Consider the following 21,019-nt stretch of genomic DNA (forward strand, 5'->3'; position numbering starts at 1 on the left):
ATGGAAGAAGGTTGTGGTAAAATCAAGATAGTTCAAAAGTGCGATGTCTCCTTCCTACGTTTGCTGGCCCTGTGGCTCTGTATAAGTAGAGGGTAGAACAAAGAACCCTCCGTTTGCCAGGATCCACAGGGCTTATCTTATCTAATCTTACATGATGGACACGTCCGCAGACAACGAACTGTATCAGACTTCTTCGCGTTCTGTTCGACCCGCTTTCAAAAAAAAAAAAAAAAAAAGGTTAGGTATTCTGCTTTGGTAAGAAATACGCTGTATCCGAACTTGGCAAAATATCTCTCGAGTCGGAAGCAAACGGGACCAGAGAAGGAAACCACTCCGCTCCCGAGTTTACTAAGCGGCTGGTGTTATCTCGTTCTGTTGTGTGTGATGCTTGACCCACAACAATTCTACCCAAGGTAATAATCAAGGAAGAAAGAGGTACATACGAGTGGTCGTATGGCAGGGCAAAGGAGATGACAACAGCACGTGCGGCAGAATTAAGTTGTAAGTGAATTATAACTATTAACTACAGGTAGTATGAGGTGGCGGAATGCCAATATGAGCGCCGCCGATCACGGAACCATGTAATCACGCTGGTTCCAGCAAGCCCTCACCCCGATGATAGTATTTTTGCATCCCCAAGTATCTGATTGACAAATCGTATATGTTCGTCCGCATGAAGAGGATGTTCTTTTCGTCGGGCAAATCCCACTCGACGTACTCTAGGTCCAAGGCCATGAGCCTTCCGTCAACCAGCTGATAGTTGGAGGGTTGCGGATCGCTATGATGCACGCCATAGGCATGCATAGCCCGGTGGCATGGCTGCATCAAGGCGGAGATTTCTTCAAGCGTCAGCGTTGCACCTTGGGGCGAGGCGAGCGAAACTCCCCCAAGGCGCTCGAGAATCATCGCCCTTAAGCCGTTGTATCGAGCAAGGCCGTAACACTTGGGTATGACGGTCCCTTGTAACGGCTTTAGGCGGTCGTAGGCTCGCGTCTCGGTGTCGAATAGCTCCTCATTGGCCTCTCCCGACTCGTACCGCTTTTGCGCCTTCAAAATGACACGGCTGGGGAGGAACCATTCCGGCATCATGGCTCTAATCCAGGACTGTGCAAACGTAGGCAAAAGATTGACGCAGGCGCCAAAGAACCGCGCGACTCTGGAGGGGCAAATTTGCAGGTCGAGGATATGTGGGCGATCGCTGTCGAACTGCGTGGCGAAAGCCGAGATGTACCGCGTCCTGAACCGGAAGCTCTTGGACACGGAGTATTAGCGTCAATGGCAGGGCTGCAACTGGGTACAACACGGAATGACTCACGATCAGCCACGGTGGGACTGCAGGCTTCTTGCTCTTGCAGGCCTCGATTCCGGCCTTCGAAAGGCGGTAGTGTTCCGGTTCATTGGGGTTTCTGTAGAACTTGGGTAATTCAACGTCGTAGTCCACCATGGAACCAGCGGACGGCTTAATATTGTCTGCCGACATGCGTGCGCGAGAAAATACTGTGGTTATGCGCCCTTCAAGTGGTGAGATGGTGTTGAGATTGAGGTTGAAGAAGGGCTGTCCAAGCTCAGCCGCTCTCGAGACGCGCCCACCTTGGTATCTCGGTTACGGAGGTACTTGTATGCGTGCCAAATGGCGGGAGAATTCGCCATCACGTGCCCAGGCACCAATGTGGACCCGCTCTGGCTGGCTCACCAGCAACGCCAGAAAGTTCCCGCGGTCCGTGGCTGGATTAAGTTGGCATTCAAATCAGGCCTCCGTAGGCATGTAATAATTGCAATACAGCCTAGAACTATCTGCTCAGGATGACAGAAGATTTCATTGCCTTAACGATCCTTTCCAAATAACCTTTACGGCCTTTTTTTGGATACCTGAGTTTAGTGATCCACTAGCGATGGCTCTCCTACAGTATTCTCATTGGAGCGCTATTATAAGTATGAGAGCACTCAGTGCTCAAGTTTGGTCGTTTGCCATTTAAGGGCGGAAATCAAATTCTAGAAACTTACACTTCAAAGCATGTATGTGCTGTATATTAATGCAAGTAGGTACCTACGATGCCACGGTAAAGTTTATTAATCAGGGAAAACCTTGATGGTGGTGTGGCTCGGTGACATTGCTGATTCCTCAACCCTCTCACGCCGCTCTAATTGATGCCCAATCGCTAAGGACGTGTCCTGAGCCCAAGCAACAACCAGCAGAGGCGACAATGATATAATGATATAACCCCCACCTCATTTCCAAGCCCCCGTCTGTTTGCTCGGGTTTCTGAGTACAAAGCCGTTCAAAATGCCCTCCGCCGGGGAGCTCATTCTTCAGAACTCGACGAACGAAATCGACAACCCAAAGTACATTACCCGTTCGGATAAAGAATGGGCCCATGAATACGCTGGGATCGAAAACATCCTTCTCCACACAACACCGGGCTACGGGGGTAATACAGTGCATGCAACTTTCGACTCGGCATTTCTGCCGCTTGACGATGACGAAGAAAGGCGGATGACAGAACCGGCCAACCCGCCTAATGAGAGGTCGTGGCGGCTGGAAACGGAGGCCGACGTCGAACACTGGTGGCATACCGAAGTTTCCGACGTTGTGCTCGCAGCTTGGGCCAGGTACCCAGGTATCGTCCAAACCTGCCATACCAAGCCACTCAGCGACGTCAACATACCTGAAAATGTGGATGCAACGTACGCCATCTACATCGGAAATCAGAGAAAGCCTGTGGTCATCGGGGAGATGAAACGGAACCTTATCAACCGTCGAGAGTGGGAAGCTGGCAATGTGACTAGCTCACAACAAAAGTTGGCCCGCGAACTTCGAGGGTAAGATCACGAATTACACCGTGTTACTCCCGCCAGCCTATGATTTCCCGTTAGACTCTAATCGTAAACGCTCGACAGGTATGCAGACAGGTATGAGTGTCCACAGATGTTCTGTTGGGACGGCGAGACCCTTTTAATGCTCCAATTTCGAGCCACCAGTCCTTGGGACATCAGAAGAGCGGATTGTGCGGTTGACTGCTGGGTCATCCCGATCACGAAATCCACGTGCTCCCTGCGGTACGCCCTATACAGGCTGCTGGTTCAGGGTTTTCGCAGATGCCAGGCCGCCGCCGCTGCCCGACCCATTCAGGTAGGGTCCTTCACAGAACACGGACGCGAGTTTTTCACTGGTCGGCTCATCTGGAATGTAGGCGGACGGTTGACAACCGAACACCCCGAAGGTTATGTTCGCCGTGTGGATGGCGCCACGGGAGCATTGTATTGGAGCAATGGGATGGGAAATCACGTCGTTTGGGAAACTGGTGGCTTTTGGTGATTACTACAGGCTTTTATTTAACACAGTCCGTTTTCTTCCCTCTCGCAGAATGCCAGAAAATCCGCTTGATATGTCGAGGTGACCAATTCGTCGACGTTGTTGTGAATGGCTAAAGCTTATGCTAGAGGCAACGACATATTCCTCAAGATGAAAATTAACGAAGATCCCAAAGCATTGGGGAGTCCTGTCCAACTCCATCAGCAGCCGTTGTCGTGGTACAAGAAAAGACGAAGTTAAGTAAATACTGCAAGCATTATATGCTTCGATGATTCCTGATATTTGATCCCAATCTTGTAGGGGTGTTCATTGAAAGACACCTCTCCCTCCTGGAAGCTTCGTGTCCCCGCGGTTTTTCAGTGACGACCATCGACAGTCCCCTCTTCTTCTTGGGCGCGACAGTCGTCCATCCCTCCTCACCCTCGCCCACCACTTCCTTCTTGTTCAAATCAAACTCGTTTTCACCATCGCCCCGCACCGACCTCCTGGCCGCCTCCTCTGCTTTCCTGCCTTCCGCTTTTGGTGGGTGTCCCTTCCAACTTCGCAGGTGGGGGAGCTTGGCAACGATGTCATCGAGCGCAGCGAGAGACTCGGGGCTGAGGGCCCAAGGGCCGCTAGTCTCCTCACGCAGGATCGAGATGGGGACCGTAAACAGGCTGATGCTGACGTAGGACTCCTTAGGCCACACCCGCCCGCGCGCGAGGGTGAGCCGGACGCCGTTGTCGGGGTGCGGCGGGGCCGGGTCGATGGGCATTTGGCGGCTGCGAAACTCGGCGTCGCTCTGGAACTTGCCGGTAAGTGACTCGCCGGCATGGAATGACGTGATCTGTCAACGTTTTGTCAATGCCTTGCTTGCGCATCAATCTCATAGCCATCCCATTCCCATTTGGCGGGTCCAAGGGTGCCTCCAGTGGGACCTACGAGGAACACGTCTGCTTGCTCAGATGTCGTCTGATATATCAGGACCGGGTGATTGAAGACCCCGGGCGGCAGGTTGGGTACGGACTTGGGTTTGATGAACCGCTTCGCGGGCAGCCACGCGATGACACCGCGGCCGGCGACGGCCAGAGGAGAGCGGCACCGCTTCGACATTGTAGGCTAAACCAAAACTCCCATTTAGGGTGAGCAGAACTGTCAATGGGTATTTAAGGTTCTACAATCATGAGCGGGATCGAACTCAACAACGCAACAAAAGTCGAGAACAAAGGATCAATGTCGAGTGTGGTCTGGAGGGCGAGGAGCGGTGTCTGGTTTTAACTTAAGGTTTCGCTTGTGAAGAGATATGAGAAAAAAGGACTCAGTTAAACATAGAATGCTAATGTTCAATCTTTGTTGGAATTGGTAACACGATCCTGGTGTGACGGAAGCGAGTGTAATTTATCTGATGGGAGGCGCTCTGATGGTGAAACGCCCGGGACAGATCTGCTGAACAGGTTATATCTACTTGATTGATCCATAAACAATGAGCACAAATCTGAACCGGCACCATATCTCCTTTGAACTCTAGTGGTTGATAGAACTCTCTAGGAGCTAACAGTCACAGCCGGATTACTCCTTAATTAGATCTGCCATTATGAAGCATGGCGGCTAAGAGGCGATATTATACTAGATTGGTCTTTTGGCCCGGGAGTGGTAAAGACCAAATATTTACTTTCTTATCTATATGTTTGAGAGAGGATCCGAAGAGTCCAGCAGTTATTTGCAGCTTCTTGAGGGAATCAGATGAGCGTGATGGGAGAAGGTTTGGTTTGTTGCAAGCTTCCCACCCGAGTTTCTCACTTTTCCAATCATCAAGGCAGAGTTCGTACCAAAGTAACGCGATCGGGCGGGTATATTTCGGTCGCAATGCTGGGAACAGTTGCACATGGCTGCTGAATGACTAATTATAGCAACAAGAAGAATCCAAAATCTGGACTTCTCGAAACAATAAGTGGGCAATCGCTCATAAATGTAGGCAAGCGACTGACATACCAAACCTTCTACTTCCCGTACTCCACAGATATCAGAACACAGCTAGGATTTACCAGAGAGGTTCCGCAAGTCATTCTGATTCATTCAGATACCCTGGTATGACCGATGAGAAGCGCTGGTTTTCAGGTTTTGATCAAGGTTGTGCTTGTTATCCAACAGTGTCATAAAGATCTCAGGCTAGAGGGCTACAAACATGCCTCAGACTTTCAAACCAGTAGCTTATTACTTATCTTCAATGAGTTATTGTCTAGATGTTGATCTGGACCAGTAAGAAAATATAGAAAGTAGAATGGCCATAATTAATTAATAATTGACAAATTGGAACTCTAGACACAAGCCTACGACAAGAGTCAAAGCAGTACTTAGTTGAACCCTTGAATGTTATGGAGCAAAGAACCAACAAAGTATTGATTGGTTCGGTTAACGGCCGGCCATTGTCTCAATTCCAGGAATGAAACAGGCAAGGTGTCTATTACCTGACACCCCTACATCCTCATGCAAGGTCAAGTAAGATTGGTACTGTAGTGACTTGTGAAGAGCGTCTTACCCCCTCCTATACGAACTCTGTACCCGATCACGCAGCAAGACGCAACTTGCGGAGAAATAACCGCACCACAGGACTACCTTGCCATCCATCTAGTTCAGAATGCGTCTCCTAAAGAGGTCTACAAAATATAAGAAATTTAGAACTCCAGCAAAGATGTTGTGTGCACTTTGGACTCAAGCGTGAGCATGAGCGAGAGCATCTCCGTCAACTTGCTGGTCGGGTGAGATCCTTTCCGGCCCTCCGCACATTAACATGGGAAATAGCTGAGCTGTGGAGCGGGCCTGGCTTATGCCGGGAGCCGCGCGGCTGGTCTAAGGCGACTGGGACCAATACAGTTTGGCGCCCGCCGCAAGGTGCTGAGTCCTCTGTTCTCCAGCCCCGGGCTTACCGTAAGGCTCACCACTCCGCAGCCAATGCACAGCTGATAAGCAATCTCGGACTGAGCGATGTCAAAAGAGCCCGGATGCCCTCTGGTGGGGGACTACGAGCAATAGTAGTAGTTAAGCCTTGAAAAAAAATATCTTGAGGTTCAGACTAGGATAACACTAGTACTAAGGATCAAGGTGTATGTAATGTACACACGTATATCACCTGATGGAAGGGTGTCTGGTCTGACTGATGGCACTGAGGATTGAGAATGACGATGACCAGAGGCGGCCTCTGGTCCTCTTCTGGCCCATTCTCGGACCCTGCGCCGCCCCAGCTCCGCCACTCCACTAACAAAGGAACCACCCCAGCACGTGGCGGTGGGCCAATGAAACAACCGCTGTCGTGTGCCGGTGGCGCCTGACTCCTGAGCCGGCGCTCCGACGTTGCGTGTGCCGCTGCGGTGCTAAATTTGCGCGTCAGGCGGGAACGCGAGGGGAGGTGGGAACACAAGCGAGTTGTTGGGAGGCGTTCTTGAGAGTCCGATACTATTACTATATCCCTATTTAACAATCTATCGAACCGATATATCGTCCTCTGAATCTCCACTACGGCTGCCCTGACAGAGTCTAATCGATTTTTGATTTTACGACAAATGCCACAAAGTACTGAGCTTCAGAACTTCCACATTCTCGAGTCCCAACTCGCCGCCATCAGCCACCGCATTTTCCAGGGAGTCGTTGCCGTTGCAGCCACCACACCAACTCTCCGAACAACGGGCCGCAACACAACACCATCATCGGGGTTCTGGACACCTCCGCCTAAGGACCTGACCTTGAGGTAGCCAGAGGCACCATAGCCATTTAATCTACGATTTACCCCGCAACTAATCAACAACAACGACAAACAACGACAAACAACATCAAACAACATCAAACAACAATCACCACACAGCCACCAAAATGACGGTCTCATCCTTAACTCACCCCCCCTTCGCCCACGAGCTCCTGATTGCCCAACTCGCGGTGCAGCGCGCGGCGCTGGTGACGAAGCGCATCCTCGCCTCCGTCAACGCCGCCGCCAGGATCACAGCCTCCCCGCCGACGCTCTCCCCGTCCTCCTCCGACCTCGACACGTGCGCCTCTCCGGCCTCCTCACCAGGCGACCACACCACCACTACCCGCTCCTCTTCGATCTCGCAATACCTTCACCCCACCACAGCCGCCTCCTCCTCCTATTTTCCCGCTTCCACCTCTCCTTGGACTCCCCTCTCCCCTCACTCTCCCTCAACCTCACCACCACTACCAGCAGCGGCAGCAGGAGATCCACAACAGCAGCACGAGCACCATCACCAGCTTCTTCCTCAGTACTCAGCGGCGGGCGAGGCGGAGGCGAACGCGAACGCGAACGAGCCGCCGCGGCGGCTGTCGGTGGCCAAGCGGGACGCGTCGCCCGTGACGGTGGCCGACCTGGCGGCGCAGGCGCTGCTGGTCGCCGCCCTGCGCGCCGCCTTCCCGGCGGACGCGGTCCTGGGCGAGGAGGACGCGTCGGCGCTGCGCGCGGACCCGCTCCTTGCCGCCCGCGTCTGGGACCTCGTCGACGCCGCCCGCCTCGAGGACGAGGCCAGCGAGCGCCTCCTCGGCCCCCGCCCCCGCGACCTCGCCGAGATGATGGCCCTCATCGAGTTCGGCGGCGGCGGCGGCGGCGGCGAAGGTGGCGGTGAAGGTGGTGGTGGTGGTGGTGGTGGGGGGGGGGGAGCAATGTCGGCAGAGGAGGCGCTCGCGGCCGGGAGGAGGGTATGGTGCCTCGATCCGATCGACGGCACCAGCGCGTACATGCAGGGCGGGCAGTACGCCATCTCGCTGGCGCTCCTGGATTGCGGGCGGGAGGTGGTGGGCGTGCTGGGGTGTCCGAACTGGAGGTTTGAGGAGGGCTTGCCGGCGGGCCAGTGGCGGGTGCGGGAGCACGCCGTGGACGAGGACGGGATGGGCCTGATGCTGTCGGCCGTCCGGGGCCAGGGGGCGACGGTGCGGCCGATGGGTCCGGGCGTGCTGCGGGAGGGCAGGAGGTTGGACCGGGGCCGCGGCAAGGCGACGGTCGACCTGCGGGACGTGCACTTTGTCGACTCGGAGAAGAGCCCGGCCACGCTGACGGAGAAGGTGCGGGAGCTGGCGCGGCTGGCCGGCGCGTCCCACCGCGGCACCAACCTCTACTCGTCCCACGTCCGCTACGCCGCCGTGGTGCTGGGCGGGCGGGAGTTTGTCCAGCTGCGCTGGCCCAAGCCCGAGAAGGGCCCGTGGTCCATCTGGGACCACGCCGGCTCCCAGCTCATCTACACCGAGTCCGGCGCCGGCAAGGTGACGGACTTGTATGGAAAGCCCATCGATTTCACTGCGGGCTGCAAGCTCTCCAACAACCGGGGCCTGATCACGGCGGATGAGAGCATTCATGACCAGATTCTGGCCTTGGTCGATCGCATGAGGAATGCCGAGGTTTAGGAGAGGGAGAAGGGGGGGGGGAGGGGGGAGGTGTTTGCACGACAAAACACAAGACGACCCGTGTTGCTGCACATTTGGATGAGTGATGATTGCAACGGGAAAATGGTCGATTAATAATGGGATCTAATTATGATGTATTTTTTTTTTTTTTTACGCATTTATAGACTCAAACCGACTCCCGCCTCCACAACTGTGTCAACCTTGCCGTGACCCCCTTTTTCGGCTCCTCGTTCCGATGCAGCGGGAGTGAGCCGGTGGAAGTTGCCCCGTCGGTGCCCTCCCACTCCTTCTGTTTGGTGAGCATGAACTCGCGGATCGCACGCGGCGACGCGGCGGCGAGATTGCTGCTGTCGTTCTTGTTCCGATTCACCACCGGGCGTATGAGGAAGACGAAGCATGACCGGAACGCCCTGAATACCCATTGCCGAGCCTGCTCGTTGAAGGCGAGGGCGAGCGACAAGGTGATCACGATGCTCGAGAGGACGACTGAGGCGAGTTCAGTCAGTAAGGTGTATGATTAGTACGGTCAGCGCAACGCAGCAAGCTCGAAAACTCGAAAGGGAGAGATTTCTGCTTACACATCCACATGAACTGTGTGCCCATGCTCATCGTCCCGCTGTCGAGTTCCTGGGCGTTCATACCGAACACGGTCGCGAAGAAGGAGAGCGGTAGCTGAATATGACATGTCAGTAATCTGGCCTCGGAACCTTCTTGTTCCAAGGGGCTCTGTTGGTGGCATTCGACGTACGAAGAAGATGGTCACGACGGTGAACACCACGATGGATCTGCCCTGGATGACAGTCTCATCTGCCCTGCGGATTGCCGCCTTTGCCTCGATGATACCAGCCTGCTGTTGTTTCATATCGAGCAGTTCACGGAGCTGTAATTGATCACGAGGCGGTCAGCAAGCCACATCATCCCCAGGTCGAGTCCCATCCAGAACCATGCCCCCGATATCCGACACAGAATGGCACTGCCACCCCCCTCGCCCAACTTACCTGACTTCTCGTGTTTGCCTGCCGCTTCTCGAGATTTGCCAGCTCGTCTCGTCGCAGCTTCATGTCCAAGATCAACTGCCCCGCCCTGTCGATGGCCGTCTTCAAGCCGTCTGGGGGGTCGGAGCTCAAGCCCCGCAGGGCCTTCTCGAAGTCTCCCATGACGGTGATCTGCTGCGTGAAGATCTCCTGCATGATCTGCAGCTGATCGATGACATTTTGGGCCTCCATTAGAACCGACCACTCAAACTTGATGTTGAGCGTCTTGCGCAGGAGCTCCTCGTCCGTCTGGAGGGGGTCCTGGTTGTTCATCCTCTTGACGTCGCGGCCGAAGCGCTCGTACGCCTCCGTCTTCTTCTCCGACTAATAGAACCAACCACCCGACGTGTCATGTCAGCAAAATGTGGTGGTGGCCTTGATATCAAATCGGCAACAACGAGGCGCTTTGCTTACGATATTGGAAATGGCGGAGCCAAACATGTCGACCACTTCGGGTCGGAGGTCGGGTTTGGTCCGGTCAAAGAACACCTTGGAGCACTCGTCGATGATGACCAGGGCCAGCTCGTAGATGGACGTGATCTGCTTGGTGTCGGCTGCACCGAGACGGTCTCGAATTGCCCTGTGGACAGCCGATGGGTCCGGGTTATTACGGCCCCATCTCCGGGGGAACGCTGTGAGGATGGTGTCTGTGATGGTCAGTCAGCCCCGATATTATTATTATGTCTGACAACCCTCCCAGGCTCCCGGGAACCCCAGTCACCCTCCCCTAGGGTCATTCGAAACGTGCGCAAGCTAAAACTTACTCTCATCCAAGATCCATAGCCATAACTGGTCGACCACCACCACCCTAGGAATGGCCTCGGGGTCGTTTCTCATGCGCGTCCCGCGGTAGACGACCTGCTGCCGGTCTCGGTGGGCCGTGTCTTCCGAGGTCCAGTTGTAGTACTGCTCGAGCGTGCGGCGGGGATGGAGAGGGGACTGGGTGCACAAGTGGTCCGTGATGAGACGCCAGTCGGCCGCCTCGTCGATGAGCTGGTAGAGCTTGGCGGCCAGCCAGATGTAGCGCCCGAGAGGAGACTGCGGCCGCCAGGGGGGCGCGTCGTAGCTCCAACCGCCGAGCTCCGAGGCGGTGCTGTCCATGCGGCTGGCCATGGCCCTCGCCCGCTCGACCACCGAGCTCCAGGTTCCTCTCCGCTTGCTGTCGCGCTCAAAGGCGAACTGCCTCTCGTGCACATGCTGCGTCTTTCGGATGACGTTGGTCATCCTCGCCAGCCGCTTCTCGATTTCCCAGTGCAAGTAGGGCATCTTGGCGGGGGGATTTCGTCAGTTTCTATCATCATCACCGATGGGCGAGCACGTGAGTGGTGGTTAAATAATACAGCTGGGTTTCACTCACGAATAGCACAATATCCCGAGACTCGGAGGACCGAAGATACGTCTCAGTCGTCTCTTGTAACGATCCCTCAGAGTGACGGACTTGGCCCTGGCCTTGACCGTGGTCCTGGGGTGTGCTGCCCGGCTGGTCGCCAGTGTCTTCTTTCCACGGCGCCGACGGCACGAAGGCGCAGCGGGGACGGATCTGGCGCGAGTGAGGTGGCAGGTGGTTGCTGCCTCCGCCCCTTTCCTGTCCGTGCCAGAGCTCCCTCTTCAGGAGTTTCTCCGTGTTTGACTGCGTTTTCTTGGTACTCGGCTGGTAGAGCCCGCGCTGAGACAGGCCCCGTGTGGGATCCAGCTGGGAGCTGTCCTCTTCATAATATCTCGCGATGGCGTCCTCAAAGCCTGGTCAGCAAACAAAACGTTGATGTCACTAGGGGAGAAGAAGACGTGAGGAATAATAGCTTGGTGAGCTAGCTACCTCTACCCATTTCATGTTATTGGCCTGCAGGTGGAAGTATCGTAGCTGTGTCCTGTCAGGCGATCTCTTCAGGGGCGTTCGTTCCTCGTCGTACAACAATTTCTGCATCGCGATCTTCTGATGCGGAAACTTGCCGTGGCAGAGCGGGTGGTCGAGCGTGACGCCACCCTTGCCCTTTTTGAAGGCCATGATCCAGCCATTGTATCCATAGTTGGGCTCGGCCGGGTTGTCGTCGACGTTGTAGTCGATGGCGTCGAGCCCGGGAACGAAGCTCTCCGGGGCCACCGAGTTCCGGAGCTCCTCGTATTGGTAGTTTGGCTGTGACCACTGCTCTACTTTCTTCAGGATCAAGCGCTGCCTGTTGAGCTGCTGTCTGCGGTAGCCGCTTGACCGAGCGATTCCCACCTCAAGCCGGTGGAGTTCCTCTTTGCAGCCCCGGCCGGCCTGGCTTCTCCAGGCATGGTGGGCTTTCTCCAGGGACGCGAGCAGAGTGGTCGAGTCGGTCCCGGAGAGCCGGTGCTCCTCGAAGTACTCCCTCAGGTGCCGGATACGGCGCAGCTCCTTCCTGACGATCTCTCGCTCATGGTCCGAGAACTTCTCGTACAGCTCCTTTCTCTTGGAGAATCTCGAAGCCAGGAAGGCAGCCCATGCATCCGCGGGCGGCACCGGATCAACATACGCGTCGTCAACGATGTACAGACCCATCGGTGCACAGCCTCAGTCGTCTGGGTCTTGGTTCGTTTGGGGGAACGAACACCCTTTGAGCCAAGCGCCAACGGTTTTGTGAAATCTATCTAGTTTTTCTCCTGGCTTCTGACATTTCTCCGAATCCAGCCCGGGGCGTTGCCAAGCAATCTGTTGGCTCGTAACTTGCCGAACCAATCCGTGAAGGGAAGTTGTGGGATCCACGCCCGCCCGACCACTCACCACCGGCGCGGATCATCACGGCCCCAGCAGAATACGACACTGTTGTGCTCGCCAAGATGCTTACCTTCCCCCACCCTTGGCTGTCGTTGTCATCCTCCGCGTGGTCTGGCCAGCGATGTATGTACATACTCCGTACACAGTACATGTGTACACATACATACATTACACTACACTGCACTATACTACATACGCTAGTGCACGGGAGCGGAATGGGGAAACTGGCGGACGGGAGGCGGTGAAGATTGACATTTCTGTCGATCTCACCGCCTTCCTGCCTCCCCTTTTTTGCAGATGGGGCCGATGGAGCTCATGCAAAAGTCTCTCTCACATGCAGATCACTCGCGCACTACCATTGACCTGGAAAGAAGCGGCTAACCTAGCTTCTCGAGGATTGGTCATTCATGCTTGGGGTCATTGAGTTCCACCGCTAGCGATGGTCCACGTCAAGTTCCACGTCAGGAAGAGGGTGTGTACTACTCCGTGCGCATGCGATGTGTACACACATACGTCTCTGTAGACACTACGGAATACTCCGTACCTAACCACAGATTACAACGCACAATTGACACGTCCTGACAACCTCCAGCTAAAATTCTCTTTTCGTGATGACACTAAAATAGGCTTATTACGCTAAAGAACTTTGGTTGGCACTTGCTAGTAAGCAGTGGGCTATTAAATTGCCAGGTAAACAGGTAAACAGTCATATTATCTTCTTATTGTGCAACGCTTGAAGAGCAATTTTGGAGTAGAAACATCAAAACTTGAATAATTCAACATTAATTGGTGATTAATACCTAAGGTTTGGGTACTGAGTACAGGTAACGGGAAAGAAGTGAGGCCCAGCACTCTCCTCTGCGTCCTCCTTACCATGCTCCACGTTCTTGTCACCCGCCTTCTTCTCCATTTCGTACTTGATGTTTAGCTCGGAGCACAATGTCACCTCGCTCTCGAGCCAGCGGGACAAACCCGCCACCCGGCAACGGCGATGCCCACGTACCAAACCATCTTGATCGATCATGTTGCTGTCAGTATATTATATATCCGGATTACCTCAACACGAAAGGCCGGATTCGGAATGACATCGAAGGAGCAGACTGTGGATAACGCGCGGGCAAAGCTTCAGATCCAGGCAGGTGAGGCAGCAACTAGGCCTCGTCCAGCGGTGTCTGCAGAGCTGGCAAGAGGATGGTAATCATGAGGCCGGAGCCGGCGGCGCAGAAGAGCTGGAAGCAGGCCCATGTGGCTGAACAGACCGTATGAGACGTTGCAAGAGCTACTTGAATGAGGGAAGGTGCAGCGGCTTAGAACGGCCGAGCTTGAAGAACGGGAAGTCAACGATGATGGCGAAAGAGAACAGGTCGGCGAAGAGCCGCAAGGCGCCGACGCCGGGACAGAAGGTCGACCAGGCCAGGATACCCTGCAAAAATATGGGAATCGACGACGGGTGCTTACCTAGGTTACCAAGCTACACTCGGAATGCTAGGAAGAGCCCAATACCAACGAGACCGAGAGCCGGTAGAGGAAGATGACCTTTGCGAACACTACGATTAACGGTCCCTCCCCAGAATATACCAACGACAACCGACTCCGACGAGCCATGAAGATGACATCGATGTTAAAGGCGATGCACCGGAGCTTCGTTTCCTAAGGAACCTGCCGGCGGGACGGGCATGCGCGGAGCAAACAAACAAAAAAAAAAAAAAGAGGCAGCGAGAGTAATAACAATCACCAAGACATAAGCACCCGCGGCAAGTAACACAAATGGTAGCAGTCCAGGAGCAGAAAAGGAAAGGGCTCACCTCCACTGATGGCCAGGCCGATGTAAAAGACCCAGCACCAGGTAATTCTTACGTTCGGTCGAAAGGACACCGGGAAAGGGCCCAAAGGCAGTGTCAACAGCAGACAGTATCTGGACGGCGGCCATGTAATTAGTTTCCTCCCGTCGCGGAGTGGTACCAGGTCGGTGGGATTAGGTAATATTGATCATCGGGCCAATACCGTCGCCGAGGCCCTCAGGGGGCCGGTCGGTAAAGGAGGGTAACTACATAATAATTACCGGTCAGCAGCATGCTCTAGCGCGTAATACGGCGCTCGTGATGATGACGGCGATCTCGATGGCCAGGTACAGGCCCGTGAATACTGACGAGGGTGCGATGTCCCGGAAGCGCACCGACTGTGTTCCTTCCTGTGCGAAGCGCGCGCGTTGTGCCGCGGCCGTCCCACGTCGTCTTTAATTAACATGCTGCTACCGCCCTCTACCCCCGTATCCATCTCCTCCGACATGGACGTTCCGGACTTCGTCCGCCAAGAAACCCGAATGCCAAAAAAAAAAAAGGAAAAAAAAAAGGTAGAAGGCTACCGCGTATCTTCCTAGAGCTTTCTCTGTCTTTGCAAGTTGAGCGATCGGGCAGGTGAAGTCGAACTTGAACTTAATCTCAGGCAAGTCCGGGGCGTGACAGAGTCAGCCGACTCTGGGAGGTCAGCTAGGCACAATAGATAGTGTTGAATACTGGGTGGTGACCTTTGACAGGAAGCCGACAGCTGCTGATTAAATCAAGGAAAAGAAGAAAAGAAAGCAGCCTTTACGAGAGCGTTGATGTGTTGGATACCTATTAATTAGACAGGGAGTGTGTTGACTCGCCCTTTCGCCCATTTTCTTGGTGTGTTTCGGCCACGTTGGGTCAGTCTATCTTATTCTGGCACTCAGAGTGCCCTTACTTACGCCCCAGATACCACTTCTGCTGTTTCAACCCGTCCGCCCACCATGCCCGGTCCCAGTGACGAGTGCCGTGGGCGGTCCGAAGCAGTGAGTACCTACTCAACGTCACCACGCCGGCCGTCGCAAGGAACCCTGTCCGTGTGCTGGAGTGGCAGAAGAAGCGCCGGATTTCCGGTGCGTTGTTCGAGGGCGGTGCGCGTGCCAGATCGTATGATGGCCATTGCTGAGGATGGGGGTTTGAAGTTTTGTAATTAATGATAGGTATTCTATCGTCATGATATGAGACTGTCGTCATAAAAAAGAAACAATTAGGACTGAACAATAAGGGCGCTGAATGGTGATGCTCGAAATATGTTTTACCTACCGGGTGCTCTAATGTGGAATGAAGGGTAGACAAATTCCCCTCTTCGATGACATTTGGCACTGACCGGTTGTGCTATGTCGTGCCGCCCCTAATTTGTCTTTTTATTTTCTCCGACATTCCGTACTGGAACGCCGTGAGATGTGATACCTGCGATACCTCCTGTGGCGTAAGGCCATGCCAAGAGCCAGCAGGTACTCTTAGTCCGAGGCTCGCGCAAGGGTGTCCGTAGGATATGTGCGAGAGGTGTGTGTCAGGGAGCGATTGGTCCGGGAGGACACAAGCCACCTCAGAAAGAAGGGGGGGGGGGGGGTGTATATGTACATACATACACAAGTGATGGGACAAGGTCATGTTCACCATTTCGGTTTGCCAATAAATGCTATGAGCCTATTGTGACTGGTGCAGGGGCTCCTTGCCTGATCGAATCCCCCTTGTCCCGTCCAACCCGAGCTGGCCCTCCGGCGCTCCTAATGCATGTCCTGATGCGGTCCCGCGCTTGCTCGTGGAGGTGAATGAGGAAGCTGAGCTGGAGGTCGAGGGTCCCCGCCATGGAAAAGCCGTCTATGACCAGCTCGGGCATCAAGTATCGCATGCTCTCGGGGATGGGGCCGCTGTTGCGGAGCCGGACTAGAATGTCGAGAGCACGTGAAAACAAGAGATCCAGCCGGGTATAGCAACTGAGAGCCATAAGTGCGGTCGAGGGGTCGTAACGTTTCGGGCCGTGCGCAGTCGCCTCGTCGTGGGCCCGGATCCGCGTAATGATGTCTTTGAGCCGGCAGGTCAGTTGGAACAGGCTCCCTGTGCGTAGATCGCCGATGTTGAGATCGGCAATGGAAGAGCCGTCGGAGGAAGCCGGCGAGTTGCCGGCCGACGGGGAGCTGCCGGCTTGGGGCTGGCTCATGTCATCCGAGTTGGGGGTCATCGCGGGCCGCAGATATGACTTGTCTCGCTCGCGATGGAGGGGATGCTGAAAGAGGGCCACGTTTAGCTCACAGAGCTGTGTGAGGAGCTGGATCTGCTCTTGATCACCGCTTGTCTCCTCGACTTTCGTGGTAGCGAGATCTATAGGGTGGCCCTCGTGTATGCATCCGTGGTTTGATTGATTTTCCTCAGCCAGCTTCCCCCCGGCATCAAGCGGCGGTGTGAGCATTTCACTCTGTAGGCCGAAGGGACGACTGCTATCGGTTGTCGCAGTTCCTGTCGACATTGGAGGCGACACCGCCATCGGCGCTATGACCGTCGTGCTCCTGGGGGCGAAGAGATTGAGACCGTCGTGTTCAGGGAACCTGTCGGAGTATGAGACCCACAAGCTCAGGTATGCGGAAGAGCGCAGTGGCCTGACGAGTTAGACTTAAGTTGGACATACCATGGGAAGAATTCTGGCGGGTCGGAGAGCACACTGGCTGAGTTCATGGTGATGTCGGTGTCCCCGTCGGAGATGGGCGGAGTAGGCGTCGCATTCTGCTCGTTCCAGCAATACATTCCTTGGCCGCCGCCCGGAGCGCCCGGACTTTGGGCGCAACTGTGGCTGCTAGTGCTCTGGCTGCGATTCTGTCGTCGCGGCGGCCTCCCCATCGGCCGCGGCGGGGGGATGGTGCATACGGCATTGGCCCTCGCGCATCGCTGGCATTGCGGCTCGTTAGGGTCCCATGTGCATCGGAGCTTCTGCCCGCGGCAGCGATCGCAGGCTCCTTTCTGTGCGTTTGTTCTGGCCATCTGGGGTCGCGCTGCAATTCTTCCTCCTTCAGGACGGGTGCGATTGAGTCTGGAGGTGAGGTCGGTCTGAGGTTTGGGGGCGCGCCTCTTGAGGGTGGGAGGTGGCTGAGTGAAGGTCGTCTTCTGATTACTGTCTAGGTCCGAGGGGGTGAGAGGGACTACTCGGGAACCTCAAAGCTTAGGTAGCGAAGTAACTCCGTAATTAGTGGGGCAGGTACACCACCTCTACGGACGAAATGACCCGGTCGGCGGGGGATTGGGCTCAGTGGGCTCACTCGGACCGCACATATCCACGAAGTTGTAGGTAAACGGAAAACGCCGACCGTCACCCATCTAATCTAGGTAACCTGAGTTTTGGACTATGGCGATAGGAACGTAGCATTTTTTCCAGTCGATTCCCCCGCGCCGCGCCAATCTCTGGCTTTCACGAGGGTGCATCAAGCGAATCGCGACCCCGAGTACTCCGAAGGTACCCCGAGTACATACACTGATACGGGGTGCAGTTCCCGACACAGCCACAACAAACACATTACAGCGATCTATGTATGTACATACATATGTAGGATTACACAACACAGCAAAGCCACGGTTTCGCCTCTTATCTCCCTATCGCAGGTAATACTGGAATTTCTCTCTCTGACTCTCTCTCTTTTATTTTATTTTTTTTTACCTGGAGTGGGTTTTATACTGGTATGTTCACGAGCGTAGTGGAACCGTGCGAAGCTCTACATCTCGGTGTCCGGAGTTGACTCCCCGCCATCCGGACGGAGTTGACTCTCGCCAGCCACGCATCATCCACACGGATGCGTCCCAACGGTGCCACCCCCAAGATCGGCAACGAACCATACCACGTCAAGTGCTAGCGACAACTTCGGGCTTCGCGCCCGGCTTGCATGCGAAGCGGCTGAATGAGGAAATAAGCATATCGCCGTCCTGGGGCACCAGTCCTGCCGCCGTTGCCATTCCCGTGAGTAGCCATGCCAAGTGATTTTTGAGTAAGTGAGCAAGCTTGGCTGCATCAGCTCCGTGATTCGAATCGAGAGCCGCTTCCACGCGAGCAAAGTCCCAAGTGCCCTCGAACCCTTCACCCTCCCCCTCCCACCGGCCTTCTCCGAGGCTCGCAAATTTTCGGGGGGAGGAGGAGGGGAAGACTCGGCGGCGTCCCTTTGCGCCCAGAGTTTGATACGCCATGCGCGGGCATGTCAACCCGCCATTATTACTATCGTGTTGGAGCATAGGTACCCCCACCAATGCTATTGATGATGATTGATCCCCATAAAATTTCGTGGCAGTTCAGCACCAAGCTCAACCACCCGAGACTTTCATTTTCCTCTTACGATATTCTCGCGCTACTCGAATGACAAAATAGAGCTAAGCTAGGACAATGCGTGATACTGGTCTGTGATGGTGTGAACGGTTTCCTCAACAAATGGGTTCCTTACCTAAGGAAGGTACTCTGTTCGGAGCACATGGCTGGTATTTAAACCCCTGTACTTTCAAGGTCGGATTTGAATTTCGCCACTCCTTCTTCTCAAGGGCTTGCCTAATTAGTGTACGCTCTCGTGGCTTTCTATAGTGAAAATGCATCAACCGGATATGCGGCCTTGCGGTTACGGCTGAGAGGCTGTTCTTATTCCAAATCAGATCACACGATATTTCACACCGAAGTAAGCACCGTAGTAAGCAGTAAGCTTATTTGGTCACAGGCCCAGCAGCGAGTTCGGAGAATATAACCCTCTAGGTGCTGCCACGCACAAAGCTATCATAAGGCAGGTATGCAGCGACCGGGCCCGACTCACTACCCCTCACCGAACTGGAAGGTGAATCTGTCCTTCGAACTCCGCGTACATGAATGTACGAAGTACAGTACATACAACAAGGTCTTCACATTCTGGCCCGCGGTACCACAGACCTTGCGCACCTGAGGGCCCCCACCCCCTCCCCCCATCTCGGCCCGGCCTTGGCCACCAACTGCCAAGCCTACAAAATCCGCCTTCCACCCCCATGAAAACTCGCCTTCCCCTTACATCTCCCTACCTGAATTCAGAAAGAGGGTAACGCGGTGGAAAACCAGGCCGACTATCTTCACAGCGACCGTCTCCGTCTGATTGGTGCTTCGGTGTCCGGCGCAGATTTGGCTGTTGGGATCGGAATCCTTCATGGCTCCTACCACGCCATGATACCAACCTCGGCGTCACCCCCGATGAACATGAGATGAGAGCCTTGCGGAGTCAGTTTGTCTCTCACCTCAGTCACACCCTTGCAACTTTCGAGCCAAAATGCGCATTGTCCCCTCAATCCCTTTTTTTCGTTTAAATAAGGCCACATTCAGACAACCTCCATTTGCAGGGAGACCAAATCGCAATTCTCACCCTTCTAACTGAGTTCCCTAGTGGATTTTCTTTCCGTTGCCTAGAACGCCTGTTGTCTTTACCGCGTTGCTTCTAGTACACCACAGAAGCTAGTGGATTATCCTGAGTGTTCTCTGTTAAGGAATCCACTCGCCGTCATGATCCGAACTGTTCATGCTCCTGGGCCAAAGCAGATCCGATATAGGGGTTGTGGGTGAGAACGATGGTATAATTAGAGTATTCCAAATATCGGTGATCACACGTCAAAATCCGCCTCAGCAAGAAGTCGGAGAACGCCGACTGCGGTTTTCGCTCTTCCATCACGTATCGGGTTGACCCCCCAGGCTCTTCTCGGAGGTCTCGGTCAAATGCGGCCCGATCGGACCGGAAAGCGCCACACCTTACATTCGAGCCGTCCTCTCTGTCAGTGCCGGCGGGTGTGTGACTTGATGAGGCCCCCAGTGAGGGCTTCCAGAAGCAATGAGCGGCGTCATCGGCCGGGAAGCAGAAATCTTGGCCCCCTAAAGGCAGTCGGCTAGGTGGTCAATCCGTTTACATCTTGATGGAAGATGGTTCCAGTAGATGGAAGAAAGTTGGTAAGTTCAAAATAGTTCAAAAGAGCGATGTCTTCTTCCTACGTATGCTGGCCCTGTAGCTCTGTATAAGTAGAGGATAGGAACAAAGAACCCTCCGTTTGCCAGCCCGTTTGCCAGATCCACAGGGCTTATCTTATCCAACCTTACATGATGGACGCGTCCACAGTCAAACGAACTGTATCACATCTATAAAGGGGCCACGAGTCAATGCTCTTTTCCTTTACTTGGTTAGGTAGGTAGGGAGGTACTTCGTGCATAATTATATATCGTCTCTATCCCATCTTTTGCGTTTCTTTGGAACTAACCAAGCTTAATAAATAGATTATGTTTCACGCCGCTTCTCCCTCCAGCGTTACACCTCCTACACAACACTATACTAACCTGATTTCCGTATTCAGCGATATCCCAACCCCTAAGCGCTCTTAGTCATCCCGAAATACCACGCACACTCAATTTCATCACTTGCTGCAAAGTTCATACCGTGGTTGACTAAGATATTACGCTCTTTCGGGTTCGGTCCAACAGTATCACCCTCAACACCCTTACCTCCATGTTTGACTCAAGCTTGGTCCAAGTCAGCTGCGAGAAGGGCATACGTTTCGAGTGGCTGCCATACGATACCATCGGGGGTTCGCTTAGGTACTCCTACACGCTGCCCTACGATTTCACTTCCACGCACATTCCGAGCAGACACTTAGTCGGTTATCTCCACACCGCCCGCTTCTACTCTCTGAAGAATGCCAACTTGAAGTTATCAAGCTTCCCCGATAAGGAAGCACCCGCTTTTGCGCTGAAGTCTGT

General features: G+C 54.4%; 7 protein-coding genes across 7 annotated transcripts; 2 read left to right on the forward strand and 5 right to left on the reverse strand.

Annotated features, from left to right (window-relative positions):
• Positions 1-484: 484 nt before the first annotated feature.
• Positions 485-1,590, reverse strand: MYCTH_2308126 (uncharacterized protein). Its single transcript, XM_003664863.1, has 2 exons — positions 1,316-1,590; positions 485-1,251 (listed from the first exon to the last, which is right to left on the reverse strand). Exons 1-2 carry the CDS (start codon positions 1,478-1,480, stop codon positions 586-588), a joined length of 831 nt encoding a protein of 276 aa, XP_003664911.1. The 5' UTR covers positions 1,481-1,590; the 3' UTR covers positions 485-585.
• Positions 1,591-2,183: 593 nt separating this feature from the next.
• MYCTH_2308128 (uncharacterized protein) lies at positions 2,184-3,394 on the forward strand. The gene is made up of 3 exons (XM_003664864.1): positions 2,184-2,820; positions 2,899-3,130; positions 3,192-3,394. Exons 1-3 carry the CDS (start codon positions 2,285-2,287, stop codon positions 3,201-3,203), a joined length of 780 nt encoding a protein of 259 aa, XP_003664912.1. The 5' UTR covers positions 2,184-2,284; the 3' UTR covers positions 3,204-3,394.
• Positions 3,395-3,854: 460 nt separating this feature from the next.
• On the reverse strand, positions 3,855-4,366 carry MYCTH_2023929 (uncharacterized protein; the record flags this gene model as incomplete). Its single annotated transcript, XM_003664865.1, has 2 exons — positions 3,855-4,139; positions 4,235-4,366. Coding segments are annotated over 2 exons (417 nt in total), but the record flags the coding sequence as incomplete, so codon positions are not given.
• Positions 4,367-6,989: 2,623 nt separating this feature from the next.
• MYCTH_2308129 (uncharacterized protein) lies at positions 6,990-8,825 on the forward strand. Its single transcript, XM_003664866.1, has one exon. The coding sequence runs from the start codon at positions 7,160-7,162 to the stop codon at positions 8,693-8,695; it is 1,536 nt and encodes a 511-aa protein (XP_003664914.1). The 5' UTR covers positions 6,990-7,159; the 3' UTR covers positions 8,696-8,825.
• A 7-nt stretch (positions 8,826-8,832) lies between these two features.
• On the reverse strand, positions 8,833-13,490 carry MYCTH_2135036 (uncharacterized protein; the record flags this gene model as incomplete). Its single annotated transcript, XM_003664867.1, has 9 exons — positions 8,833-9,181; positions 9,274-9,367; positions 9,444-9,575; positions 9,694-10,053; positions 10,144-10,376; positions 10,494-10,995; positions 11,087-11,461; positions 11,552-12,261; positions 13,340-13,490. 9 exons carry the CDS (start codon positions 13,488-13,490, stop codon positions 8,862-8,864), a joined length of 2,877 nt encoding a protein of 958 aa, XP_003664915.1. The 3' UTR covers positions 8,833-8,861.
• Positions 13,491-13,617: 127 nt separating this feature from the next.
• MYCTH_2111826 (uncharacterized protein) lies at positions 13,618-14,396 on the reverse strand (the record flags this gene model as incomplete). The annotated part of the gene is made up of 3 exons (XM_003664868.1): positions 13,618-13,715; positions 13,781-13,924; positions 14,324-14,396. 3 exons carry the CDS (start codon positions 14,394-14,396, stop codon positions 13,618-13,620), a joined length of 315 nt encoding a protein of 104 aa, XP_003664916.1.
• A 1,097-nt stretch (positions 14,397-15,493) lies between these two features.
• MYCTH_2308133 (uncharacterized protein) lies at positions 15,494-17,397 on the reverse strand. The gene is made up of 3 exons (XM_003664869.1): positions 16,922-17,397; positions 15,881-16,841; positions 15,494-15,714 (listed from the first exon to the last, which is right to left on the reverse strand). The coding sequence occupies exons 1-2, from the start codon at positions 17,269-17,271 to the stop codon at positions 15,935-15,937; spliced, it is 1,257 nt and encodes a 418-aa protein (XP_003664917.1). The 5' UTR covers positions 17,272-17,397; the 3' UTR covers positions 15,494-15,714; positions 15,881-15,934.
• Positions 17,398-21,019: the final 3,622 nt, after the last annotated feature.

Source organism: Thermothelomyces thermophilus, chromosome 5, assembly GCF_000226095.1.
Source record: "Thermothelomyces thermophilus ATCC 42464 chromosome 5, complete sequence".
NCBI lineage: Eukaryota > Fungi > Ascomycota > Sordariomycetes > Sordariales > Chaetomiaceae > Thermothelomyces > Thermothelomyces thermophilus.

Coding starts and splice junctions, on each gene's coding strand:
- MYCTH_2308126 (XM_003664863.1), bottom strand. CDS start 1,480: ATGTCGGCAGACAATATTAAGCCGTCCGCTGGTTCCATGGTGGACTAC. Junction 1,252..1,315: donor CAGTCCCACCGTGGCTGATC/GTGAGTCATTCC, acceptor TCCGTGTCCAAG/AGCTTCCGGTTCAGGACGCG.
- MYCTH_2308128 (XM_003664864.1), top strand. CDS start 2,285: ATGCCCTCCGCCGGGGAGCTCATTCTTCAGAACTCGACGAACGAAATC. Junction 2,821..2,898: donor TTGGCCCGCGAACTTCGAGG/GTAAGATCACGA, acceptor AACGCTCGACAG/GTATGCAGACAGGTATGAGT.
- MYCTH_2308129 (XM_003664866.1), top strand. CDS start 7,160: ATGACGGTCTCATCCTTAACTCACCCCCCCTTCGCCCACGAGCTCCTG.
- MYCTH_2308133 (XM_003664869.1), bottom strand. CDS start 17,271: ATGGCCAGAACAAACGCACAGAAAGGAGCCTGCGATCGCTGCCGCGGG. Junction 16,842..16,921: donor CCGCCAGAATTCTTCCCATG/GTATGTCCAACT, acceptor ATACTCCGACAG/GTTCCCTGAACACGACGGTC.